Raw genomic sequence first — 24,642 nt, 5'->3', positions numbered from 1 at the left:
TGTATTAATATATTTATTATATTTTCCCTTATATTTTCAAATTACCTGTCTTCAAGTTCATAAATTCTTCTGCTTGATCAGTTCTGCTGTTGATGTTCTCTGTTCCATTTTTCATTTTGCTTTTGTATCTTTCAGTTCTAGGATTTTTGGGTTTTTTAAAAATAATTTCAACCTCCCTGTTAAATATCTTATTCTGGTCACTTATTGTTTTCCTTATTTCATTGAATTGTTTCTCTGTATTTTCTTGAAGTTTGCTGAGCATCCTCAAAACAATTATTTTGAATTCTTTGTCAGGCAGTTCATATATCTCCTTTTCTGTAGGGTCAATCACTAGCACATTATTTTGACCCTTTGGGAATATCATGTTTCCCTGATTGTTTTTGATTCTCAAGGCTGTGCATCAGTGTCTGTGCATTTGAAGGATGTACATGCTTATTCCAGTCTCCACAGACTAGTTTTGTCTGGTAAGTCCCTTCCACATTCACCTTATCCAGAGATTCTGGGCGGGCCATCTGGCATGGCTCCAAAGTCCCAGTCCACTGGGGCTGATGTGGTGTTGGGGTATGCATGAAGCCTGAGGCGGCTGCAGCAGACTGGAAGCCCTTGGCGGCTGCAGCAGACTGGAAGCCCTTGGCAGCTGAAGCCTGCCTGCCACTGAGAGCTGTCTGGAATCTCCTGCCACTGAGAGCTGTCTGGAATCTGAGGCTGCTGAAGTCTGCATGATAGTGGTGTGAATCAGAGACTGAGTCCACCTTGTAGGCATAAAGCTGGAGGCTACAGGATCCTGCCTGGTGCTGGGGCAGGTCTGTAGGCTCAGTTTGCAAGTACCAGCCTGGCATCTGGGGCCATGGGGGTCTGCCTGGTGCTGGATTTTACTTTTGTGAGCCTGGTGTTGGGATCCAAGGAAAAATCCTGTGCTTGCTTCCTTCTCCTTCTCCCCAATTGATGGTAACTCTCTTCGTACTGTGCCACCTGGCATTGGTGATGTGGGTAATGTAAAACTGTCCCTTTTGCCCTCTCCAATGTGTATTTTCTTTCTTTCTTTCTTTCTTTTTTTTTTTTTTGAGACAGAGTCTCAAATGTGTATTTTCTTATTATTGTGCTACAACCAGGTTCTATGATTGCTCCATTGTTTTCCTCCACTCTTGTGAAGGTATTTTCATGCATGGTTATTCAAATTAATGTTTCTCTGGGAGGACAATTGCTGGAGAGTCATATTCTGCCATTTTGCTCCACCTCCTCTTACCTTTTATTCCTATTTGCTTTTTGATTAATGTATTCTATCTCCTTATTCTCTCTCTATCATAAGGATCTGGCATAGTGCTTTGCCCATCATTTGCAGTTGCTTATATGATGTTGACCAAAGTAGTTCCTTTGCCATTCATCCAGGAAACTGTATCCCACCCATGTAAAAATATTGTAGAAGGAAGAAAATAGCACCATTATCACTCTCATTCTGACGGACTCATCTTTCAGAAACTCACCTGAAGAAATTTTAGAATACTAGGAAAATCTATGGCAGCATCTTTAATGTATACTGACGATGAAATATCATGATATGAATAGCAGGAGTAAAAATTAGTAGATATTATTTTATCCTTGGCCTAAGAATATGAAGATATTCTTTTATTCCTTGGTCTTGACTTACTTTGTCATCTGGTCAAATAATTCTTTGTCTCTGAGAATCCCTTTCTTAGTCCATTTGTGCCGTTATAACTAAATACCATAGGCTGTGTAATTTATAAATAATATAGATTTACTTCTCACAGTTCTGAAGGTTGGGAAGTCCAAGAACAACGTACTGGTTTGGTGTCTTGTGAGGGCCTTATTGCTGCACCCTCACATGGCAAAAGGGCAAATGTTGTATCCTCACATGGCAGAAGGTAGAAGGGCAAAAAGGACCTAAGCTAATTTCTTGTAGCCCTTTCTTTAGGCATTAATTAATTCATGAGGGAATACCCTTCATGATGTAATTACTTTCCAAAAGACCCCCCATCTTTTAATACTACAATGGGGTTTAAATTTCAATATAAATTTTGGAGGAGACACACTTACACCATAACAACATCTGTTCCTGGTTTTATCTGCTTGCCTTTCAGGAATCATTCCTGCTCTAGAAACTGCCTATTATTGCAATGACCCCTTTTGGTTTCCTGGCTTCTGAGTGCCATACTTCTGACTCAAGCTCCTGCTTCTGCCACCTTATCTACCTATACTCCTCTCCTGCCACCTTATCTACCTATACTCCTCTCCTGCCACCAGATCTAACCAATGTACCATCGGCATTATAATATCCAGTTATTAAACACACTGTGATTTCTATTCAGAGACCATTGCTGAGTGTTATTTGTGATTCACAGTTTGTGGAATCTCAAGAATTTCTTCAATTCCTGAAGTATATTTTAATTCTGGCTCTTCTGTCTCTTGGTCCATGTTCTTGCATTCTCATACTAAAACAAAATATTCAACTAATCTCAGAGCAGATCTATCTTGCAGCTTTACCTTCCATTTTTTGTAGTATGCATAAAAGGTATAATATTCTCTGATATGGGCCTTTATTTGAGGATTAGCTGATGACATCTATGGAATTCTCACAGCAGCCATCTTACCTAGAACTTTGGCTGTCTGAAGCCAGTTCTCCAATGCTGTTATGTTCCAAGTCATAGAGGTAGTACAGCTCTCTTTTTACAATTTTTTTTTTGCTTTTCTTAAATATGCAGCACAGAAACATCAAGTTGGCTATATATAATTCATCGCTGTCAGAAATCAAAGTATCTGAATTTGAATTGTATAGTATCTAACTGATTCAGTTGGACTCTAGTAATGCTCACGCTAGTGGTGGGAGTCATGCAAAAGTGTTCTGAGAGCTTTCATAACCCCTGGGAAGCTTGCAGGTGATGGGGTCTCTCCCCTCGAATCCATCCTTCATCGGTCAGATTTAGCACCTGCTTGGAGCAAGTGGCGTCAGTGAAAATCAATATTCATGGCAGAAGCCTTTCTTTTTTTCCCTGTTTAATTTTATCTCTGAACATTAAGAAGATTAAGCATAGAAAAATTGGATATCCATTGGCAAAAGAGTGAAGTTGGACCACTACCTCACATTATATACAAAAATTAACTCAAAATAGAACACAGACCTAAATGTGAGAGCTAAAACTATGAAACTCTTAGGAGAAAACATAGGTTTAAGTCTTTGTGTCTTTGGGTTAGGCAATGATTTTTTAGATGTGTTACCAAAAGCACAAGCAACCAAAGAAAAAGTAGATATATTGGATTTCATTAAAATAGAAAATATTTGCACTTCAAAATACACCATAAAGAGGCAGGAGAATAGTGTGAACCCAGGAGGTGGAGCTTGCAGTGAGCCGAGATCACGCCACTGTACTCCAGCCTGGGCGACAGAGCAAGACTCCGTAAAAAAAAAAAAAAAAAAAAGAAAGAAAGAAAGTAAAAAAACCCACAGAATGGATGAAAATATTTGCAAGTCATATATTCGATAAAGCTCTAATATCCATAATTATAAACATTTCTTACAACTCAATGATTTAAAAAAACACAAATAACCCAATTTTAAATGGACAAAATTCAAATAGGCATGTTCTCCAAAGAAGATATACAAATGGCCAGTAAGTTCAAGAAAAAGATACTCAACATCATTAGCCATCAGAGAAACATGATTCAAAACCAAAGTGAGATATCACTTCATATTCACTGGGATGCTATAATAAAATAAACAGATAATGAAAGTTGAGGAGGATGTAAAGCAATTAGAATGCTAATACACCACTAGTGGGAATGTAAAGTGGCACAGACACTTTGGAAAATAATTTGACAGGTCCTCGAAATGTTAAATATATGATCACAGCAGTTGCACTCCTAGATACGTATTCAAGATAATTGAAACTATCTGTCTACACAAAATGTGTACAGCCATCTCTCTATATCTTGGGGGGATTGGTTCTAGGAATTCCCCTGTTCTCAGTTACTTAAATCTGAGTATGCTCAAGTTCTTTATACAAACTGGTGTACATTTGCATATAACCTATGTACATCCTCCCATATAAATTAAAACATCTCTGTATTACTTATAATACCTAATACAGTGTAAATGTTACATAAATTGTTGTTATAGTGTATTTTTAAAAATTTATATTTTTAAAAATTGTGATATTGTTTATCTTTGAGGATTTTTGATCAGCAGTTGGTTGAATATGCAGATATGGAACTCGTGGATTCAGAGGGCCAACTGTATACAAATGTTTGTAGTAGCATTATTCCTGATAACCCAAAGTGGAAACAAATAAAAAGTCTAACAACTGATGAATGGATTAAAAGTAATGTATAACCATACAGTGAAATCTTATCCATCAATAAAAAAGAATGACATAATGATACATGCTACAACATTGTTGAATCTTGAAAATATTAAACTAAGTGAAAACAGTGAGACAAAAAGGCTACATCTTTTATTATTCCATTTATTTGAAAGTAAGTAGAAAACATATTAGTGGTTGGTAAGGGCTAGGCGAGGTGGGAATGGGGAGTGGCTGCCAGTAGGCACAGGATTTTTGAGAGGATAACCAAAAGGTTGTGTAATTAGATAGTGGTGATGGTTGCACAATTTTGTGAATATACTAATAACCACTAAATTATACAGTTTAAATAAGGAAATTTCATACCATGTGAACTTTATTTCAATAAAAAAATTAAGGCAGTCTTGATCTTAAGTCTCTGGTCAACCACCTCTGCTGCTTCTCCGTGCCTTTCATAACCAGCCCCCTATCCAGTCCTTGATATGTCAAAATCATTTTTCCATTTAAATTTTGGCCTTTATTTTCAAGGTAACTAGATAGTTTCTTTGAAATCTAGTGGGTTTTCTTTAGGCTTTCACATGTAGGCACAAAACAGTGCCTCTCCTCTTATTTCAGGATGTAGATGCAATGATTCTAGAAGCTAAAGTTCCATTGTTTATAGTTCTGAAAGGAATGGAGCTCTTTTCAAAACATGTGGAGAAAGCCAGGGCATTCCAGCTTAGTAGATAACTCTATGCTTTGCAAGAATTTATTCTTCATAGTACTAAAAATAGTACTTAAAGTTTTCATAACATCCCAAAATATCATTCAGGTTTTCCTCAAATTTTCCTTTATCTTTGAAATGAGAGAAGAGCCACATAGAGTATATTTATTAGAATTCCATTGGTAATGTACATGTTTCTCATGTTTTATATGGGAGTAAGTTTGTATAATCCTTACTTTCTTCAGCTTTAGTAGCTATCATAGATCATGCTTACATCACACTTGGAGCTTCATTGTTTTTGGATAACACAACTTTATAAGTAACTAGCAAAGTCATACTAACCTTATTGTGAGTGGATAGAGAAAGTGTCAATTGAGCCAGAAATGGAAAGGGGAATGGGGACAGTAATTCATATAATAAAGTAGTTTTCTTCTTGTGATTCATAATGTCCAATCAAGGATAAATGGACAGAACCTGGGTGGATTGGACTATGCTAGTGTTAAACTGGAAATCTTTGCACCTTGAGCAGTGGCAAATAGCCTTCTCAAATTTCAAGTAACTTTATTTTTTATTCTTTATTAAGACCTGATTTTTCTTTCCAGAAGAAACATTTCAACTTTCGTGCAATATGGATTTGCTCATCCAGCTTTCTTAGCCAAGTTGACAGGACAAGGTGAAAAGAAACTCAGGGGAAAGTCAAACCCTAGCTCTGGGGAGATGTTGGCTCCATGTCACTTCAGGACAAGACCAAGTCAGCTTGTCAAGGATCTGTGGTTCCACTGCCCAGTCTGGAATCATCTGTCTGACTTTTTAGTTTTATATCTAGCAAAGATTCTTGAGCCAGTTTCTTAATATTTTATATACTGCAATCTGCTTTCTGCAGCCCTCTTCTTCTTACCTTTCCCTTCATCTTTTTACCTGGGTTGTCTCATAGAACTTCATAATGAAGTTCAAAGACATCTAGCCCTTTCAGTGGCACTAAAGCCTCTAGAGTAGCCTGGGATCTGATGGCAGGGTGGGGAAGCTCAAACAGGTCTGCTTAAACAATGAAGTTTTCATCTCTCCACTCTATCTAATGTTTTTAAACCAGCGATACTCAACCTTTAGCAGGCTTGAGAATCACCAGAGTAAGGGGTTGTGGGGAAAGGGGGAAGGTGGACAAGCTTCCTAAAAGAGATTGCCAGACCCCAACCCCAAAATTTCTGACTCAGTGGTTTGGGGTGGGGACTGTGAATTTGCCTTCTAACCATCTCCCAAATGTCACTGCTGCTGGTGGGGTTAGGGACCACACTTTGGGAATCTGCTCTAGGATTTCTCCAGTTTTGGTTTACTCTGGGCACAATTAATCCAAATATATGAGACTTTATTGTACTGCGTAGGTGATATTGAATATTTAAACTATAATTTAAAGCATTATAGTTCAGTAATTTTAAAGTTTCAATAAACCCTTTTACTTTATCAAGGTGAAAAAAAAATCATACGCCGTATGATTTTAAAATGATGCTTTGTCAGCCAGGATATACATAATTTGAGTCTCAATTTGTATTTCTGCATTTTCTCTCTCCCTTCCTGCCTCGAACATTTATTTAGTGCCTGCTCTGTACCTGACACTAAACTAAGGCCCAGGGTATTGCATAAATTAGTAAAGGATAAATAAGTATCTTTGCAGTCTAGTCATGGGAGACAGACATGAAAAAGAAGTGAATACAGTCATGTGTCACATAATGATGTTTTGGTCAATGATGCACTGTGTATTATGGTGGTCCCATATGATTATAATACTGTATACTTACTGTATCTTTTCTATTTTTAGATACACAAATACTCAACCATTGTGCTACAACTGCCTACAGTATTTAGTACATTAATATGCTGTACAGGGTTGTGGCCTAGGAGCAATAGGCTATCCCATCTAGTCTAGGTGTATAGTAGGCTATACCATCTAGGTTTGCGTAAGTACAGTCTGTGATATTTGCACAGTGACAAAATTGCTTAACATGCCCTTCTCAGATGGTATACCCATCATGAAGCCACACATGACTGTACAGTGACAAGTACCAAGGGCTATGGCAGCAGTATCTGGGTGTACAGTGAACAGGGCATGAGCTATGCAGGAGGGGTGGTGGGATGGCAGGGAAGGTATCACAGAGTCAGAACTGAGGAGCCAGCATAGAGTCTGTAGCCTAACTAGAAGGGACGGGAACTGCAATGGTGTGAATACCACAGTGTTGTCTTGCTCTTCCTCCTTTGCTTAGTTTAACTTAGAGAACATCCCTAAGCAAAAGGTCTTTGCTATGAAAGGACGAGACCTTCCGATCATCCTTTCTGGACTGGCTAGGGCTGGGAGTGATTGTGTGGTACTTAACTCAGAAACATAATCCTTTCATTATATCCTAATAATCTAAACCAGGCTACTTCTCAAGAATTCTCTCTCATGCTTATAAAATGATCACATGTGCTGGGACCACTATATTAGGTTTCAAGAAGTGTGCCTCAATGAGTGGATGGTCATAAGGCATTAGAGAACAGCAGGAAAACAAGGATTTTAAGTATAGTTTCAAAGTTTTTAAGTACATGGCCCTGGGACTTACTTTTATGTAGAGCCAAAGCCCAACTCTGTCACTACCTTTGTGATTTTGGAAAATTTCTTAACATTACTTGAGCCTCAGTTTTCTCATCTGTTCCAATTTTAATTGGAATATGATGTAAAATTTTAATGAGGATAAAATAAGATGACGTATGAAAAGTGTTTGGCATATTGTAAGTCCCTGGTTACTAAAACAGCAGCAAAATAGGCACAAAGAATAAAAGCATTTGATATAAATGCAGCTTCATCCATCCAGAGATCATATGGAAAGATACAGTAATCTACCAGTACCCTCTAAGAAGTGTTATAAGGAATTGCTTTAAAATTATAAATTATTTGAGACAGATTCACCCTCAAGCCAGAAGAACCACAAGCCTATCAGTGTGTCAGCTGATCAGTACATTGGGAAAATCGAATGATGACAACTCAGCTTTTATTTCTTTTTGATGTCTTGGGGTACAAGTGGGACCCTGAACTCACAAACATAGCATCAGTGAAGAACTGGTTGAAACTTTTCAATGATTGTTGAGAAAAGAAAAGGTTTTGTTTTAGTGGGATAAACACACTTACTCCACCTACGTTTTGAAAACAGATGTTTCAGAGGAAAAGAAGTTAAGGAAAAGCAAATGAACTCTTCCAAGCAGCCACATCCTATCCATGTGCCCATAGAAAGAAATTAGGAGTGTGATTCTCATTTTATTGTCAGAGATCATCTTCAACTGTACTATCTTAAGGAATCTTTAATTTAGGACACTCCTAAATCTGCTTTCTCTGATTTTCTTTGACAAATATAAACATTATTATAATCCTCAGAAAAGATAAAGTAGAGCTGCTTGAGCCAAGAGCCACTTAATAGGTACCAGGCACTAAACTAAGTGCTATATAAGCATCAGCTTCATTCAGTCCTCATAACTCAATGACAGGTACCCATTTTACAGAAAAGAAACATGAGGCTTAGAGAAGTTTGTCACTTGTCCAAAGCTTTCCCCTACCATTCAGCTGTATGTTCAAAGCAGAGCTATGAACCCAGTTTCAGAATGAGTGCATGACCTCACCATTGTGCCGTATGGTCTCACCTGCTGGTTTCAGTCCGCCATGGTGGAGTATCAAATTACACATCAGCCTCCTGTTGCCCAGCACCTGTTGCTGGTCCCAAACCAGATAGGGCTGCAGCTTACATCATGTTAGCAGGATGCCCTGGAAACCCTGCCTGTAGGTGTAGCTACCATTTAACCAGAGCTGGAGCTCCCTGGGTCTCATGCAGGTGTCCAGGGCAGTTGAGGGTTCAGGATGATCTCTCTGGGCTCGGGTGGCCTCAATTTGAAGTGGATTATTTTCCGCTTCCTTGTTTATAATAAAGACTGATCTACTGGGGCCTCAGAAAGATGCTGTGGGCTACTAAGCAGCAGAGAGGCTTTGCCTCAAGCAGTCCTGCGATGTCTTTTCATGTTTTCTTCTTTAGGTGTTTCAAGAAAGACCCATTTCAGTCAGGAAAACATTCTTTTCTGACCCAAGGAGATTTTAAAATAATACCTTGAATGTCTTACTTTGAAACTTTGAGGCTTTTCCCTCATTTGGTGATTTTGTTTCTGATATGTGGTATGTACTTTCCCCATTTCTGTGTAAGAAGGGGCAAGGTTTGTCACTTGTGCAAAGCTCAGCCTGGGCCCAGTCTGGCCTCTCTTGCATTCTGTGGCCCAGAGCTCCCAGTGAAACAGGCCCGTGTGGTCCAGGTCTGCGTGGAACCTGGGCTGAAGTCACGGTCACTTAGACCACAGAGACAGCCAGTGAGGCTTGTCCTCTAACCAGTATTTGTTTGTTTATTTGCTTGTACCTACTTTGAGCACATCTTAGATTGTGTTAGTAACTCATAGACAAGAAGAATTTTTGTTTTCCTACAGTGTTTGAGAAATTGTATGTGAAAATTCCTAACTGTGCCATGCATTCTCTCACTTTATTCCTATTAATAATAATTTAAAGAAAAAGAAATAAGGCTGTGCCATCCGCTAGTAACAATTAAGGACAATAATATGCATAGAGTATTCTTCTGTTGCTCCTAGAGAGCTAGGGAATGCAGGATTTTGGCTAAATGGGTAGTATGCCTTTTTTTCTTTTTCTCTCACAGAGACGCACACACTCCATGCCTGGAAATTTTTAGAAATATAGTAGAATATGTCTAATACTAATAATATAATAACCATATACTAAAACCAATGTTCCAGAAGCTGTTTTAAAATATATATGTTTGTAAATTATGTACATATGACTACATAATATGTATGTGGCATATGCATTATGTGTATGTGGTACATAGACATTACCCATAACAATCATATTAGAAAGTACCTCTGTCTCCATTTTACAGATGAGGAAGCAGAGGCACAGAGAGATTAGTGACTTGTTCAAGATGAGACACACAGCTGGTGAAAAAAGGGGTTATGTATGTAACCACCAGGTGATACTATTATACCCCCACTACTGGATGCTTCCCGGGTGTCTTAGGAGGCACTTCCGATTTTTGCAGCAACTCAAGAACTCACCAGTAAGAACCTTAGTTAGGAGTTTGAGTTGGTAGAAAAACAATGGACTAATACCTGTAACCTTTCTTCTACAATTTACAAGTTGTATAAACTTGGGCACATCTCTTAACGGAATCTCACTATCCTCATCTGTAAAATGGAGATTATGACATCTATCCACATACTTCATAGAGGTGTCATAAAGGCATGTAACATAATGAATCTAAAGATGCCTGAAAACCCTTCAAGTGCTACATAAATATTCAGAAATGGTTCCTTACATGGTCACAGTTAGGTCTGGAATGCTGTGCTAAGGCTTTATCACTCTGAACCCAGTGCCCCCTTTCACTCTTCTGTGCTCTATCAATGTGTCTTTCAAGCAAATTCACATGCTGATCTGTGTTAGTTCCTATTCTGCAGAAATGAGTAGTGTTATACTCACTCTTTAAATATAATCCCCTCACTGCTATGATGGAGAATGTGTTACACCACTAAGGAACCCACCTCTCTTTTTGTTTTTTCAAATTTAAGAAGCATTACTTTCCTTTTCTCCTTCTTTCCTAAGAGACTAGAATCCTGTATTGCAAGTGAAAGTTCCCTCAATAAATTTTCACCAAGCAGAATCTGGGATGCTCAGAATGGAAGAGGTCTCATGTAAGCTGGACCAAGACTTTACAGATAGGAAAGTTGAGGGTCTTATCTGACATCACCCAGCCTATAAGGGCCAATGTGGGCCAAGAGCCCACATGTCCTGACTTCCAGCCCAGAGCCAGTTCTGCTTCATGATCCTGCCCCTTGCACTCAGAAGCTGAGGGTATTTGTGGTTTGTTTGTTTTAGTGCTTGCTTTTATTACTGATAGCTCTTCTGCAAGGAATGCCTCCCCTCTCTAAGCATTTATTCTTTGTTACTTACAGAAGAAGACTGCATAAACTGGGCGTGTCAAAGGTCACCCAAGTGGATTTCCTGCCAAGGGAAGTAGTATCCTACTCAAAGGAGACCCAGACTCCTCTTGCCACCCATCAGTCTGAAGGTAAACTATGTCTTCGGCTTACTTTCCTTATTATCTCTGGAGAAATCACCAGGAAGTAACATCTTCCTTGTTGATTTCCTCTTACAATAAGAGCTCTTCGTAGGATACAAACTAATAACACTGAAAGCCAAAGGCTCCTCTGAGTTTGAAAGCTATGGAGAGGGAACTCAGTGATACTCTTCCAAGTGACCTGGCAACTTTAAATTAGATAAACTAAAGAGGTTTATCTCACTACATCGAAATCATGTGAGGAGAACAAAAATCATCAAAGAACAATATAATAGAAATAGTGGTGAATTTTATCAATAAGAACACATTAAGCATACCTTAAGAATCTTAAGCATACATTAAGATTCATCATTTGCATGGGTTAGCAAACTATAGCCCACCACCTGTTCCCAGAAATAAGGTTCTATTAGAATACAGCCACATCCAACCATTGACATCTGTGGTTACTTTATTGCTTCAGTGGCAGAGTTGAGAGGTTGTGAAAGACACCTTACGGCTCAAAAAGCCTGAAATCTTTACTATAACCTGGCCCTTTACAGAAAACCTTTGCTGACCACTGATTTGGTTTGCCAATTGAGGTGACAACACACGAGAGTTTCTGACCACAATTTAAAAGTATTTTCCCGTGCAAACTTCCATTGAGGTGAATGGAAATTGAACCCCATAACTTCTTTGTGTATGCCAGAAAATATCAAGTGAAAAAGTCACATACGGATATCAGAGAATCATAAAAATACACTCATAAGAGAAGTCGAAGTTGATAAATACCTCCTAGAATTCAAAACTTTATCCGAGCAAGATTATGCCAAAGCAGAAGAGGGAGATGTGTATTCTGAAAACAGGATAAGTGAAAGTTTCATTGTTAGAGGCTAACGTTGTTATAGCAAAACAAATCCTCTTTTTACTTTATGTTATTTTATTTTTCGGTGTGGTGAAGAGGATGTTGGAATTCTGGGTTCCTTGTTGTTATGTAGTAAATATGGACAAAAGCCATGAAATACAAAAATGATTAGCATTCCCCACCTAGTGATTTACAGGAAATATAAAAATTAGTGCACTTTTGTTTGTGCAAGCTACAGGTTTTCAGTTTTGGTTCTAAAAAAATAACGCCAAAAGCAAAGTGAATCAGATTCCTTGAAGTCCGGGGTGCCGTCAGGCATTCTGAAAATCTTTCCTATACAAGCTGTTGTGAGGACAATTCTTTTGTAGCAGGGCCTCCATTTTTCAAGCCCCAGTGAAATGAATTTTAGAAGCAAACAAGTGGCACCCTCTGGTGGTCAGCTTTTCAACCAAGCAACCCAACGAATGAGACCTGTATATTAACGTGGCTGAAAATACAAAGTTGGGGGGAAAAGAAAGAAAAGAAAAAGAAAACACAAAATTAGAAAAGCCTGTGAGAGTTCTCCTAGTCTATCCTTGGGCCTCCAGACAAGAACAGGAAGATTGTTAAAAAACATCCTCACCACCCAACCAAAACATTTGTTTGACTTAATTTGCTGCCAGAGGTATTTGCAGAGCTGTAGCTGGAGGCATGTTTATTTAGCCCAAAACTTGACCCATAGCATAAAGTTATACAATTGAAATAGGAGTAGGAGTGAATTATTTTTTAAAATGTGTACTTAAGATATTGGAAGTGGTAAAGAAATATTTACAAGGGAAGATAAATTAAGGATGAAAAGGCATCAGCTCTAAAGTTTTAAACTGGAACACATCAAAAGGAAAAGGCTGTACATTCCGTTTTATTACTGCAAGGAGAGCTTGGGAGCCCTCATTATGCTGTGGTCCAAGCAGCAGGAAAGGAGGAATTTATTTCTCAGCCATTGGCAGAAGTTCTTTCTGTTTTGTTCACAAGATCCATCAAGCTTTTTTGTGGTAAAGGGCATTTAGATGGTTCAGATTCCACAATACAGAACCCAAAGCTAGCTACCGTAGTTCTTGACATTTAAGCAATCCTGGATGGATTTGGACAGAAAAACCTTTCGATTTGGGTTCAGCAAACTGCCCCTCCCCTCAGGCAATGATGCCTTGACCCTTGGCTGCCTGCAGTCACCCGGCTGCCTGGCCATCAAGGGTGCTGGTGCTCACTTTCACCTGCTGTGGGGAGGTGGTTGGCAGGAGAGCTGCGCAGAGCAGTGGACACTTGGCAGTGAGGTTCTACCATGCGGCAGATGTGGGCTGGCTCCACTGTGAGGTTTGAGCTGTGGCAATGTTTTCATGACAATTGCGCCTTTCAGTGGCAGAAAACAACTACTGAATTTTATGACACAATGAGGCTGTTGGGTGGCTAACATTTGAAGCTGTGGCATATATAACATCCACTTTGGCTTGCTGTTGCTTATAATGTAGGAAGGCATGCTGATTATTTTTTGTCATTGTTCAACTGTGAGCAGTTTAATGATATTCAAACTAATGATCTCAGAGTATTGATTTGTTCTGCCTCTAATGGATTCTAGTGCATTCAAGTTTTTACACATTCCCATTTTAGTTTTGAAAATGAAGGGGTAGGTACTTTGGATTTGCCCAAGCTTAAGTATTCTTTCTCTACTCTTCACTGCAATGAACATTCTCATCATAGTGGGTATTAATTTTTGATCATAATGATCTGTTATGAGAAACACTCCAGAGTGTGATATAAACAAGCAAGATATAAGTATAAAGTCTCCATGAATACTGTTCTTTCAACAAGGTTAGACCTTCCTTCTCTGCAGGGAAAGAAGGCCGAGAATGGGCAGCACTGACTTGGAGAAGGATACCTTTGCCCCAATATATTTTAAACACATAATTTTATTCCCAAGTAGCAAGAAAGGAAAAAGAAATTATGGTCCCCTCCAAGACTGCCTCTGCATTGCCTATTATGAACCCATTTCTGTACTGACCATGAGGTCCTGAGCTTAGGAGCCAGTCTTTTGCATCTTTATTATAGAGAGTAAATGACCAGCTTATCATAAATACCCAAGAAAAGCTGTTGAATGACAAAGATAATGCCAGACGTCTCTAGAAACACCAAGTTCACTATGGTCCCCTTGGAGGAATGAGAATTTCTTAATCTGCTGGAAAGATGCAAGCCGCACTGGAGGAAGGATGAGGAAATTTCCACAACCTGGTGCATAATGCATAGTTTGTTTTGATAGTCACCTGGTATCTTGTGGTCAAGGTTTAATCTCTACTCAGGCCCAGTAGCAAACCAAGACATCTCTCTCAAAAGAAGAGTAGTAATGCAATAAAGAGGCCACATTATTATTCTAAAATCCAAGCACCTCTTCTGTGACTCACCTCTTAGGGACATTTGTTTGATTTCCCATAGACACTTGAGGCACCATTGGGTCAGCTGGATCATAATTTCCAAGTAGTATAGCCATTTGAAAGTAAAAACTTTCGAACCACTGGGTAAATGGATTGAATAAGTACATGCAAATGTTGAACATGTTGCCTGCAAAACCCAGAATGACCCACTAGGCATTTTGACTCTTAATATTAGAGAATTGAGGTATTCATATATACTTTGGAGTTTATCAGATGACTAGACCAATACAGACTTTCTTAAGATAGTGGATCCTTATGTTTTCAAAGATTTTTTCCTCCATCCTCTGGCCTACATAATGTCTTAACTAGGTCTTATAGGTACCAGCTACAGCTTCCTCTCCAGGTTCTGCTGACATGATGCTCCATGTTGAAGGTGAAATTGTCAAGGGCTACATATACAGAACTGGCTCAGCCCTGATGTAGGATGATGAAGATGCAAAGAGAAAGGAGCTAGGTCTTTGGCTGTCAAGCAAGGCTTAGTGTAGAATATGGTTTGGAGGTACTCCCAGGCCTCCGTATTCTTACCTACATTCAATTTCTCATTATTTCCTGATTATTGCTGTCACTTTCACATAGGTCACCTGGTGACACTAGCAATTCCACAGACCTTATTCAGAAATCCACAGAATTTAAACTTTGCTTTTGACTTTGACATTTTTGTAGACACTTACCACAAGCACAGAAAGTCTGTGGGTCTATGCCTAGAGCTAAAATATAGAGACTTGAGCCTGCCATCTATTTCTTAAAGCTGTCCAGTCCCATTAGAAGTATCCACCTCACCCTAGTGTCTTTAAATTCTTCATGCCATTTACACTATTCAATAGCAGTGAAAATTTGATCCCTTAAGTCCTTCTTTTCAATGGACACTTGATTAAAGATCATCATAGAAGAAAAATTATGTAGCTGTTTGTTACAGTTGACAGATTCCCATTCCTGAACTCTTACTGAATTTTCACTTTCTTTAGCATCAGCCAGGGCAGATAACCAACATCAGCTTCCCATGTGACTGTCTTATGATGGTAGTTTCTGTACCAGACTGAGTTTGTGGTTGCTGACAATAGAAACTAACTCTAATTAAATTTAAACAGAAAAAAGTTTTGTTGAGAAGATATGAGATACTTAATAGAATTGACAAAAAAAAAAAAAAAAAAAAAAAAAAACCAGAGCATTAGGTTTGAAATAAAAAGTAAATTAGGTAGCTGCTATGGACTGGATTGTGTATCCCCACAATTCGTATATTGAAGGCTTAACCCCAATATGACTATATTTGGAGAAGGGCTTTTAGGAGATAATTAACGTTAAATGAAGTCATAAGGGTAGGGATCTCTAATTGGTGGCCTTATTAGAAAAGGAAGAGAGAGAGAGATCTTTCTCCCTGTGTTTGCAATCACCGAGGAAAGGCTATGTGAGGACACTGCAAGAAGGCAGCTGTCTGCGAGCCAGAAAGAGAGCTTTCACCAGAAACTGAACTGGCTGGCACCTTGATCTTGGACTTCCCAGCTTCCAGAACTATGAGAAAATAAATTGTCCTTGTTTAAGCCACCCAGTTTATGCTATTTGTTATGGCAGCCCAAGCAGACTAAGACAGCAGCTAACACAGCAAGATCATACCACTGAACCTTCCTGGTTAGAAGACCTGAGCCTCCTGACTTCCTGTCTCTGGATACTCTCTGTTAGGCTCATGATTTAAACTCTGTAGTCACTGCTGCCTTGGAAATCTCTAACTCTCTCTGCCTCTTGACAGTACTCCCTCAAGGAAGTCCATTAGCTAGGCCTGGGTTACATGCCCCTGTGTTAGCTGTGAGGGACAAGGCAGAGAAATAACTGCCCCAGTTCAGCTTCCCATAATGTTTGGGGATGCTATGACTCAACTTTGATCTATTTTTATATCCTTCCTTTTAAAACAATGGGTGTTTGGATGCTAAGTGGCCAAGAATGTATATTGGAAAAATGCCCACTTTGGTGTAAGGAAAAGAAAAAAAAAAGAGAAGTAAAGAGAAAAATAATATTTATTATGTGTTCAGCACACTCATATACATTATTACACTTGTAGCATTGCTAGAATTTACTCACCTTATAAATCAGAGGTGCAGAGAGAATGCAGTTCCTTTACTTTATCTGCAGCCATTTATAATACTACTAGTTGACATGGAGAAAATATATAAAATAAACAACTTCAGTTCACTTTCTTCTTTTAAACAGTCCCTGTTAGTATGTTCCATTAATCTTGGGTAGAAATGCCCAAACTCATAGTGTCCCCCTCTCATCTGCATCTCTCTCTGAGATCATGACCAATTGTAGAGGGAAGAAAGATGAGGTTTACATGATCTAATGGCCTTGGTGGAGATAGGGAGGATGAGGAACTCTGGCTTTGTGCTAGTCCCTGGCAGCATGCTGGCTGACATCTGTTGCCCTCTGGCATGATGTCCTTTGTCCATCTGGGCACTGGCACCCTGTGCTAGAGTGTGTAGCTGGTGAATTTGTGATTTGTTCTTTTGGCTTAGTGTGGCAATGTTCCTACGGAGCATTGGCTATCTCTCTTTTGATGATTTAGTCTTCTCTGAGCTGTCAGTGTCTCCAGACCTTGAGTCGATGCCTTGTCCTTTCTCCATCCTAGAGGTCTACCTTCAGCCCATGCCATGCCTTTATCCACCACAGCAGATCTCTTGGCATACTGACTCTCACTTTATTGCCCATGCCTCAGAATATTTAAGGGAGGTCCTCAACTGTTCTTCTCTTAGTCTTATCATGCCAGTCACCCCCAGGGAAGCTCAGATGCCTGTGGTGAATAAGATCTACTGCATGATGGTCTCCTCTCAGATTCCCAAAAAAAGGAGTGTGGTTCAAAAACCTTGTGCTCATTCCTCCTCTTAGTTTAACACTCCACCTCTCCTAATGCTTCCCCCAGAAAGTGAAAATCTAGATATATCTGAAACTTTGTCTCTTCTTCTTCCAAAATGCTCCTATCTGGAAATAAATTCCCCTGTTTAACGTCTTTCAATTTATATCTTCATTCTACCATGGAGTCTCAAGGTTTTACTGTTCTGGATAGGAGTGATCTTGGTAGTTACTGATATTTTAAATGGTAAGAAAAAAACTGGAATATCCTTTCTCCCTCAATTAAACTTGGCTCTCAAACTACAGTGGGATTACAAAATTCAATTTTTTTGAGACGGAAGCTGAGTTTTACTTTAGCTGTTTTATTTTCATTCTTCTATATCAAATTCTAATCTCTCTACTGGCAAATAAATGCCCTAGGTACACTAGGGTGAATATCATTACATTCACAAAGACAAACAGAAAAGCATATTAATAATTTTCAAATATAAGCCCCATTACACACCAAAATTGTTTTTGCCCACCTCTCATAATCAATGACACAGTCAAGAAATAGCAGAACTAAATAATATTACAAGGCATAGGAAACCCATGTGAGATGCTCCATAAATCTGCTTCCCAGTAAAACTGGTAAAAATGATAAACAACAACAACAAAAAATGCACAACTATTTAAAATATCTGGGAGCAGTCCTAATAGCATACAGCATACAGCAAGTAAAGAAAGAAGGAAAGAAGGAAAGAAAGAAAGAAGAAAGAAAGAAAGAAAAACATTTATCTCATAAAACTAATAACAACTTGGTAAAAACAGGAAGATTCTATGGTATTTGAATCATGCTCCACTCCCTCCTTGCCCCCAATTCAACTTTAAGGAAACTCTGCTTCAGGTGGATGCAGCAGAGAACACAGAGCTACCTCTCCTGCCAGCTCCCAGTTGGAGAGCTACTGTGTCTTCCTGGAAGAGGCAAGGAATTAGCCCTAGCTACTTGTTTCAGGAGATAAGTTCCAGGCAATTGTGAATACAAGGTGGGGACTCCCTTTTTCAGCCCAACACTGACTTGAGGGATAGAGATTTTACCTTGGGTTCAACATGCTGAGAACATGGGACCCCAGTTTTCTTCACCATGGTTCATGTGTAAAGCAGAGGTTTCATGGTGGGAAAAGCAAGCTAAGTAGACGAGAAGCAATAGCAGCACCGCACTCTCCCACACACCCCGCTGCTAAAGCAAGAGTGTCACTCAGAAAGAAATGTGCCATTGTCCCTTCCCCCAGCTCCAGAATCTTGGTGCAGAGATTTTGACCAGGGAGAGAGGCAGATCAAAATCAGAGAGCTCAGAATCTCTTCTCAAAAGAGCTAACATTATTTTCAATGTTCAAGCCTAACGGCATCCACAAAACAATCAAGGTAGTGGTGTAAAGCAATTAAGAAAAGACTGGTAGGTGTACTAAATGTGTAGATAAGCTGAAACATAGCTAGTTTACCAGACAAAACCAGGAAAACAGACAGCTAAGAAGAGCCCTTCTGGGATCACAACACATCTCAAAAACTGATCTCAAAAACTGTAAATTAAATTCAGGCTTATTTCAACCTGTGGAGTAATTTGTGCCCCAGGGCAGTGTTGAAAACTATAGAGCAACAATTATGGAACTCAATGGCAGTGAATTAGTGAAACTGAACAGTTGATGTGATCAGAGAAAGGAACTGCTAAGTGGACTGCAAAAACCTGTTACCGCATGATAACTACGCACATGCCCAAGGCTGTGCCCTTCCAGGATCAGTATGAGAGGATTCACACTACGGGAGGACAAAGGAGAACAGACTTCACCAAAATAGCCCAACCAATCACTAAACAAATAAGCAAGCAAATAACAATAACAAACCTGGGGGCTGGGGGGACTGGTATCCAGTGCTACAATATATTATCAAAGTCAATGTCTTTAAAAAAATATATACATATATATATATGAGGCATACAAAGAAACCAGAAAGTCTGACCCCTACACAGGCAGGGATGCAGGCAACATAAACTGCCTATGAGAGCAACAAGATGGATTTAACCAAGACTTCAAAGTTGTGTATGTGTGTACGTGTTTTTTCAAAGAACTAAAAGAAACCATACTTAATGAAGTAAATGAAAGTATGATTACTATATTTCACCAAATAGAGCTAGAAATTTTTTTGAAAAAAAGAAACAAATGTAAATTCTAGAGTTCAGTACAAAAACTGAAGTGAAAAATGCATTAAAGGCATATAAACAAACATTGAACTAATAGAAGGAAAGAGTTAGCAAACTTCAAGATAGATTGATAGGTAGTATGCAGTCTGAAGATGAGAAAGGATAAACAATGAAGAAAAACTAAGAGATCCTCAGTGAAATGTGGGATACCATTAAGCAAATCAGCCTACATGTAACAGGAATGCCAGAAGGATAGATCAAAGAAAAAGGAGTAGAAAATATTCAAATAAATAATGGAATAAAATTTCTCAAACTTGATGAAAAACTTTAACTGTAAACCTAACAGGCTCTAAACTCCAAGTAAGATTAAAGCAAAGAGTTCCACAGACACAGCATAGTACAAATGCTGAAACCCAAAGACAAGGAAAATATCCTGAAAGCAGCAACAGAAAATGAATTTCCACTTTCAAGGGAACCCCAATAAGATAAACTGCAGACTTCTCATCAGAAATAATGATGACCAGAAAACAGTGGTGTGATGTATTCCTAGGACTCAAAGATAAAAAGAAAAAAATAACCACAACTATCAATCAAGAATCATTACCTAGCAAAGCTATCTTTCAAAAATGAAGGCAAAATAAAGACATTCACTTCTTTGAGAAATTCGTAGCCACAGACCCACCTTACAAGACATATAAAAGAAAGTTATTCAGACTGAAAGTGACTGACCCCAGGCAGGAATTCAAATCTATAGGGAAAAACAAAGAGCACAAGTAGCGGTAGCTATGTAACTATAAAAGATAGTATACATACATCTTTCTTTTTTCTTTTCCTTCTCTTAACTTATTTAAATAGCAGTGATATAAAATACTATACCTATAATTGTATATTTGGCCTATAACCTATAGAAAAATAATATATTTTCTAATAACAGCACAAAGAAGGTGAGTGGGAGCACTTTGTTATTTACAGAAATTCTCCATTGTTCTTTTTTTGGCTGAAATTCTATAGTCTATAGTAACTAGAATTAAAACTCTTACATGAAAAAGAGTCTTATATTTTGGTGATAGTAGGGAAATGAAGAAGAAGTAATTATGGGGAGAGGATCAGCAAAAGGAAAGTAAGTGATAAAATGATCAAACAGTAAAAAGACAGTCATGCTTAGCTCTCGTGGCATAAAGCAAGAAAGAAAGTCATTAACAAATAACTAGTCAAAGACATGGAAATGAGGGCACAAGAGCTCTGTGTGGCCTCCATACATTTTAGACAGTTAAGGGTCAAAATCTTGCATATCTAGTTGAAGGTATTAGAAATTCAACCATATGACCTAGGCTTCATGGGGGGTACATTAAGAGACGAATGCCTACTTCCCCTTTTCTGGTATCCAGAAAGAGCAAGCTTCCCTCAAACTTCTAACTTGTATGCCTTTCTTTTCTCCTTCTAATAGAGAGATAATTGTAGGAAGGTAATTGTCCAACATTTTTTGATTGGATGTAACTAACTTATCAATGGTTCTAAGCATGAAGAATTTGGTCTCTTTCTACTAACCTTCTCCCCAGACCAGTTAGAGGTAAGTGTTTGCTCTGCCATATAGGAACTGTTCCAAGCTCTAGAATCTGGAGGGAAGAAGTAGTAAGTCCAGTTTTACTTTCACAGTAACATAATTGTCAACTTATTCCTTATTACTAGTAATGATGATAGTTTGGCCGTTATTTGTTTTATTCCTGTTCTTATTTTTCAATTAATTCAGAACTTGGACAGGAAAAAGTGGTACTATTTCAAAACCCCAACACCTTGGTACATTGCCTGGAAATCTAACCCAGTCTTCCCACATGGTAAGAGAGAATTCCACCAACTGAACACACTTCCTGTCCACATCTGATGTTTCTTCCAATGTGAAGTCCATTCGTGGAATACTCTTAGTTTCTTGCCACCCCTTTACCACTCCACTCTACCCTGCAGACTCCACCCCCAGAGGAGGTGAAATGATTTATCCAATTGGTAGGTTTGCAAAACTGACCTGGGCAATTTCAGGCCACCTCCAGTTTTTTTCCTGGGGGAGCCAGCATACCTGTAGGGATTATAAGTTACTTTCTTCTCCTCTGTGCCATGAGTCATACTCAAGTCACATGCAAGAGGGGATGCCTGTCAAGTCCAGCTTTACCTGTGAGAGAGTGAGTAAATATACCTATTTCAGGAAATCAATTAGCAGATCCATTTGGCTTTCTTCATAACCTGCATTTTCTTTCTTTCTTTCTTTCTTTCTTTCTTTCTTTCTTTCTTTCTTTCTTTCTTTCTTTCTTTCTTTCTTTCTCTTTCTCTCTCTCTCTCTCTTTCTTCCTTTCCCTCCCTCCCTTCTTCCCTCTTTCTTTCTTTTCTTTTTTCTTTTCTTTTTTTTCCCTTTTCTTTTCCTTCTTTCTGAGACAGAGTCTTGCTCTATCATCCAGGTTGGAGTGCAGTGATGTGATCTCTGCTCACTGCAACCTCCGCCTCCTGGGCTCAAACGATTCTTTTGCTTCAGCCTCCCGAGTAGCTGGGATTACAGGCGCATACCACTGTGCCCGGCTAATTTTTGTATTTTTAGTAGAGGTAGGGTTTCACCATATTGGCCAGGCTGGTCTCAAACTCCTGATCCTTATGATCTGCCCATCTCAGCCTCCCATAACCTGCATTTTCACTCGTTCTTTATCAACAATGAAAGTGTTATTTTGGCCTCCTTCCATTTTTTATCTTTCTCTTATTTCTCATTTGGATGCTATTTATTTGATCCTCTTAAGAATCTCAAACAGTAGAAGGAAAATTATGTCAAAATGTCAGTTCTGAAGAAATCAAAGTACTGAAGATAATATTAATGACCATAGGTAATTACACAAGAAAGAGTAACTTAGGCAGAGGGGAGAGGGTTATATTCTAGGGACAAGGAAAGAGCCCATTTGTAGAAGTGGATTGATTACAGGGTCAGTGTGGAAGCAGCAATAAAGTCACCTTGATGCTGAGCCCTGAAGTCCTTTTAATTCTCTATGAATATGTGTCAATGCTGAGCCTGTGTGTGAAGGTACTAACTGTGTAGGTTTGTGAGGGAAGAGAGCCAGGAAGCTTGCTATACTTGATGACTTATTTGACAAGGAAAAAGAAAACAAAAAAAGTAAAACCTGATCTCTGTTACCATAGAGCCACAGCATGAAATAAAGGTGGGCAGATCATGAGACCAGGAGATTGAGACCATCCTGGCTAACATGGTGAAGCCCTGTCACTACCAAAAAAAAAAAATACAAAAAATTAGCCAGGCATGGTCCCAGCTACTCAGGAGGCTGAGGCAGGAGAATGGCGTGAACCTGGGAGGCGGAGCTTGCAGTGAGCTGAGATGGCTCCACTGTACTCCAGCCTGGGTGACAGAGCGAGAACTTCAGACGATTTTGTTGCAGTAAGATATATCAGACTGAAAACTTTTCATTTGCCTAAAGGAAGGTAGTTCTTGGACTATTCGGGACCAAATGATCTCTTTCAATAGCTCAAAACTTGTAGTGTGGCATTTGTTTTCCTGTGATCAATAGAGCAAGTGTTCATTTTCATCATGAGTGTGGCATACTGGAGGCTCAGACTAATTATTTTTCTAGTAATGGGAAATAAGATTGAACCGATGGCTCAAAGCAAGTGAGAATAACCTTTGATTCCCTCTACCTGATTATTCTCTAGTGTCATATGGTGGCCCCTGGCAGCCCATTCACATTTCTTGATTAAGTAAGCAGTTTGGGTCAGGCATATGGTCATGCATCTAATAGTTCTCTGGATAATATTAGTTCCAAGGTAAGAAAGAAAATATAGTTAAATGTGTATGAGTTTATAATTTATTAACTGTTTACAGGGGTGGGATTTGCACTGCACATTGCTACCCTCATAACTCCCATTTGTTTGATATATGCTCTGGGTGAGGACACCATATTCATATGTATTTTTTCATCTTCAGCAGAACCGTTTAAAATTTCCTTCCTTTCCTATTTCCTCCAGTATGTTCTCTATTTCCAAAACCATCTTCATTCCATTTTCTTTTGTTTAGGATCATAAATTTCACATCTCCTGTCAACCTTTTTGTCAAGAGGATATTGTGAAGATAAAATGACAAAATGGTTGGAAAAAATACTTTTCTTTGGACTATTATTTCAATAATAGGTATTGTTTTGCTGCTGAAGGACTGAGAAAAGTTATATGGATACCAATTTTCCCCTCATAAAGTAGATCAAGACAATGTTCTTGCCGAAACTGGGTATTTCTTAGTGATGTTGAGCTTTGGGAGGTGTCTATTTTCTCCAGAAGAGGTCAAAGAGATACACCATATTTCTTAAAGTCCTAGAGAGAAAGTTTGAGCATCAGTTTCCCTCTATCCATAGTTCATTCACAGTGGTAGCCTCAGCAGTCATCCAGCAGAACTAGTGTCCCCATCATCTTCAGGTGCTCTGAGTAAGTAGTGATTTGGGCTGCTGTAGAGATCCTTGGGTGGGCTGGCAGTGACATATCTTCCAGTAATCATTACTAGAAGTGTCAGCCTAGGTAAATTCATGTTCATCTGGGACGATTTTCTCTTACTTTGTTTAAATTTAACCCAGATCTTGAGATCCAAATGTTATATTGAACATTAGTGAGGTACAGCGAAATTTGAAGAGGTGGAAAAAGTTTTCCTTTCCACCCTTACAGAGACAACACACTGAGGAAATAGTACTCTGCCCTCGTCTATTTAGGTAATCCTTGGCTTGGCATATTTGGGTAAGAAAATGAAAGGTTGCCTACATAGTTGAAATCTCTCGTCACATTATATCATCTGAAGCCTATTTGTACGTTGGGATCATTTTATTTGGTTTTGGTTAGGCATAAAAGTGTTCTGTGGTCTCCTCTTTTTTCAAGGCCTTCTGGCTTTTGGAAAATTGAGTGATTTCATCCCTGTCCGGGTTTCCTAGTGAAATCCTGTATTTTTACTCAAATTACTTGATCAATTAGTTATGTCAGCTGCCCAAAATGTGCCGTTTTATTAATAGCACCTTTTATCAACTCGTTGGAATTAGAAATTGCAACCATGGTTTGAGGCTGGTAACATCTTGCAATAATTTATAAATATTACTTTTAAAAAAGACCTCACAATTGCTCATTCGTGAACTTTTTGGATGTGTC

General features: G+C 38.8%; 1 protein-coding gene across 6 annotated transcripts in view; it reads left to right on the top strand.

The window, feature by feature from the left end:
* The window catches only part of DYNC1I1 (dynein cytoplasmic 1 intermediate chain 1), a 327,551-nt gene that overhangs the window by 83,437 nt on the left and 219,472 nt on the right, over nt 1-24,642 (top strand). For all 6 annotated transcript variants that reach the window (XM_017849322.1, XM_017849319.1, XM_017849321.1 and 3 more), the window contains one exon: nt 11,038-11,153. In XM_017849322.1, the coding sequence (XP_017704811.1) occupies nt 11,038-11,153 (116 nt within the window). The remainder of the gene's footprint in view (nt 1-11,037; nt 11,154-24,642) is intronic.

Source organism: Rhinopithecus bieti, unplaced genomic scaffold (assembly GCF_001698545.2).
Source record: "Rhinopithecus bieti isolate Rb0 unplaced genomic scaffold, ASM169854v2 scaffold_31127, whole genome shotgun sequence".
Taxonomy (NCBI): Eukaryota; Metazoa; Chordata; class Mammalia; order Primates; family Cercopithecidae; genus Rhinopithecus; species Rhinopithecus bieti.
This window is presented reverse-complemented; position numbering and strand designations above follow the sequence as displayed.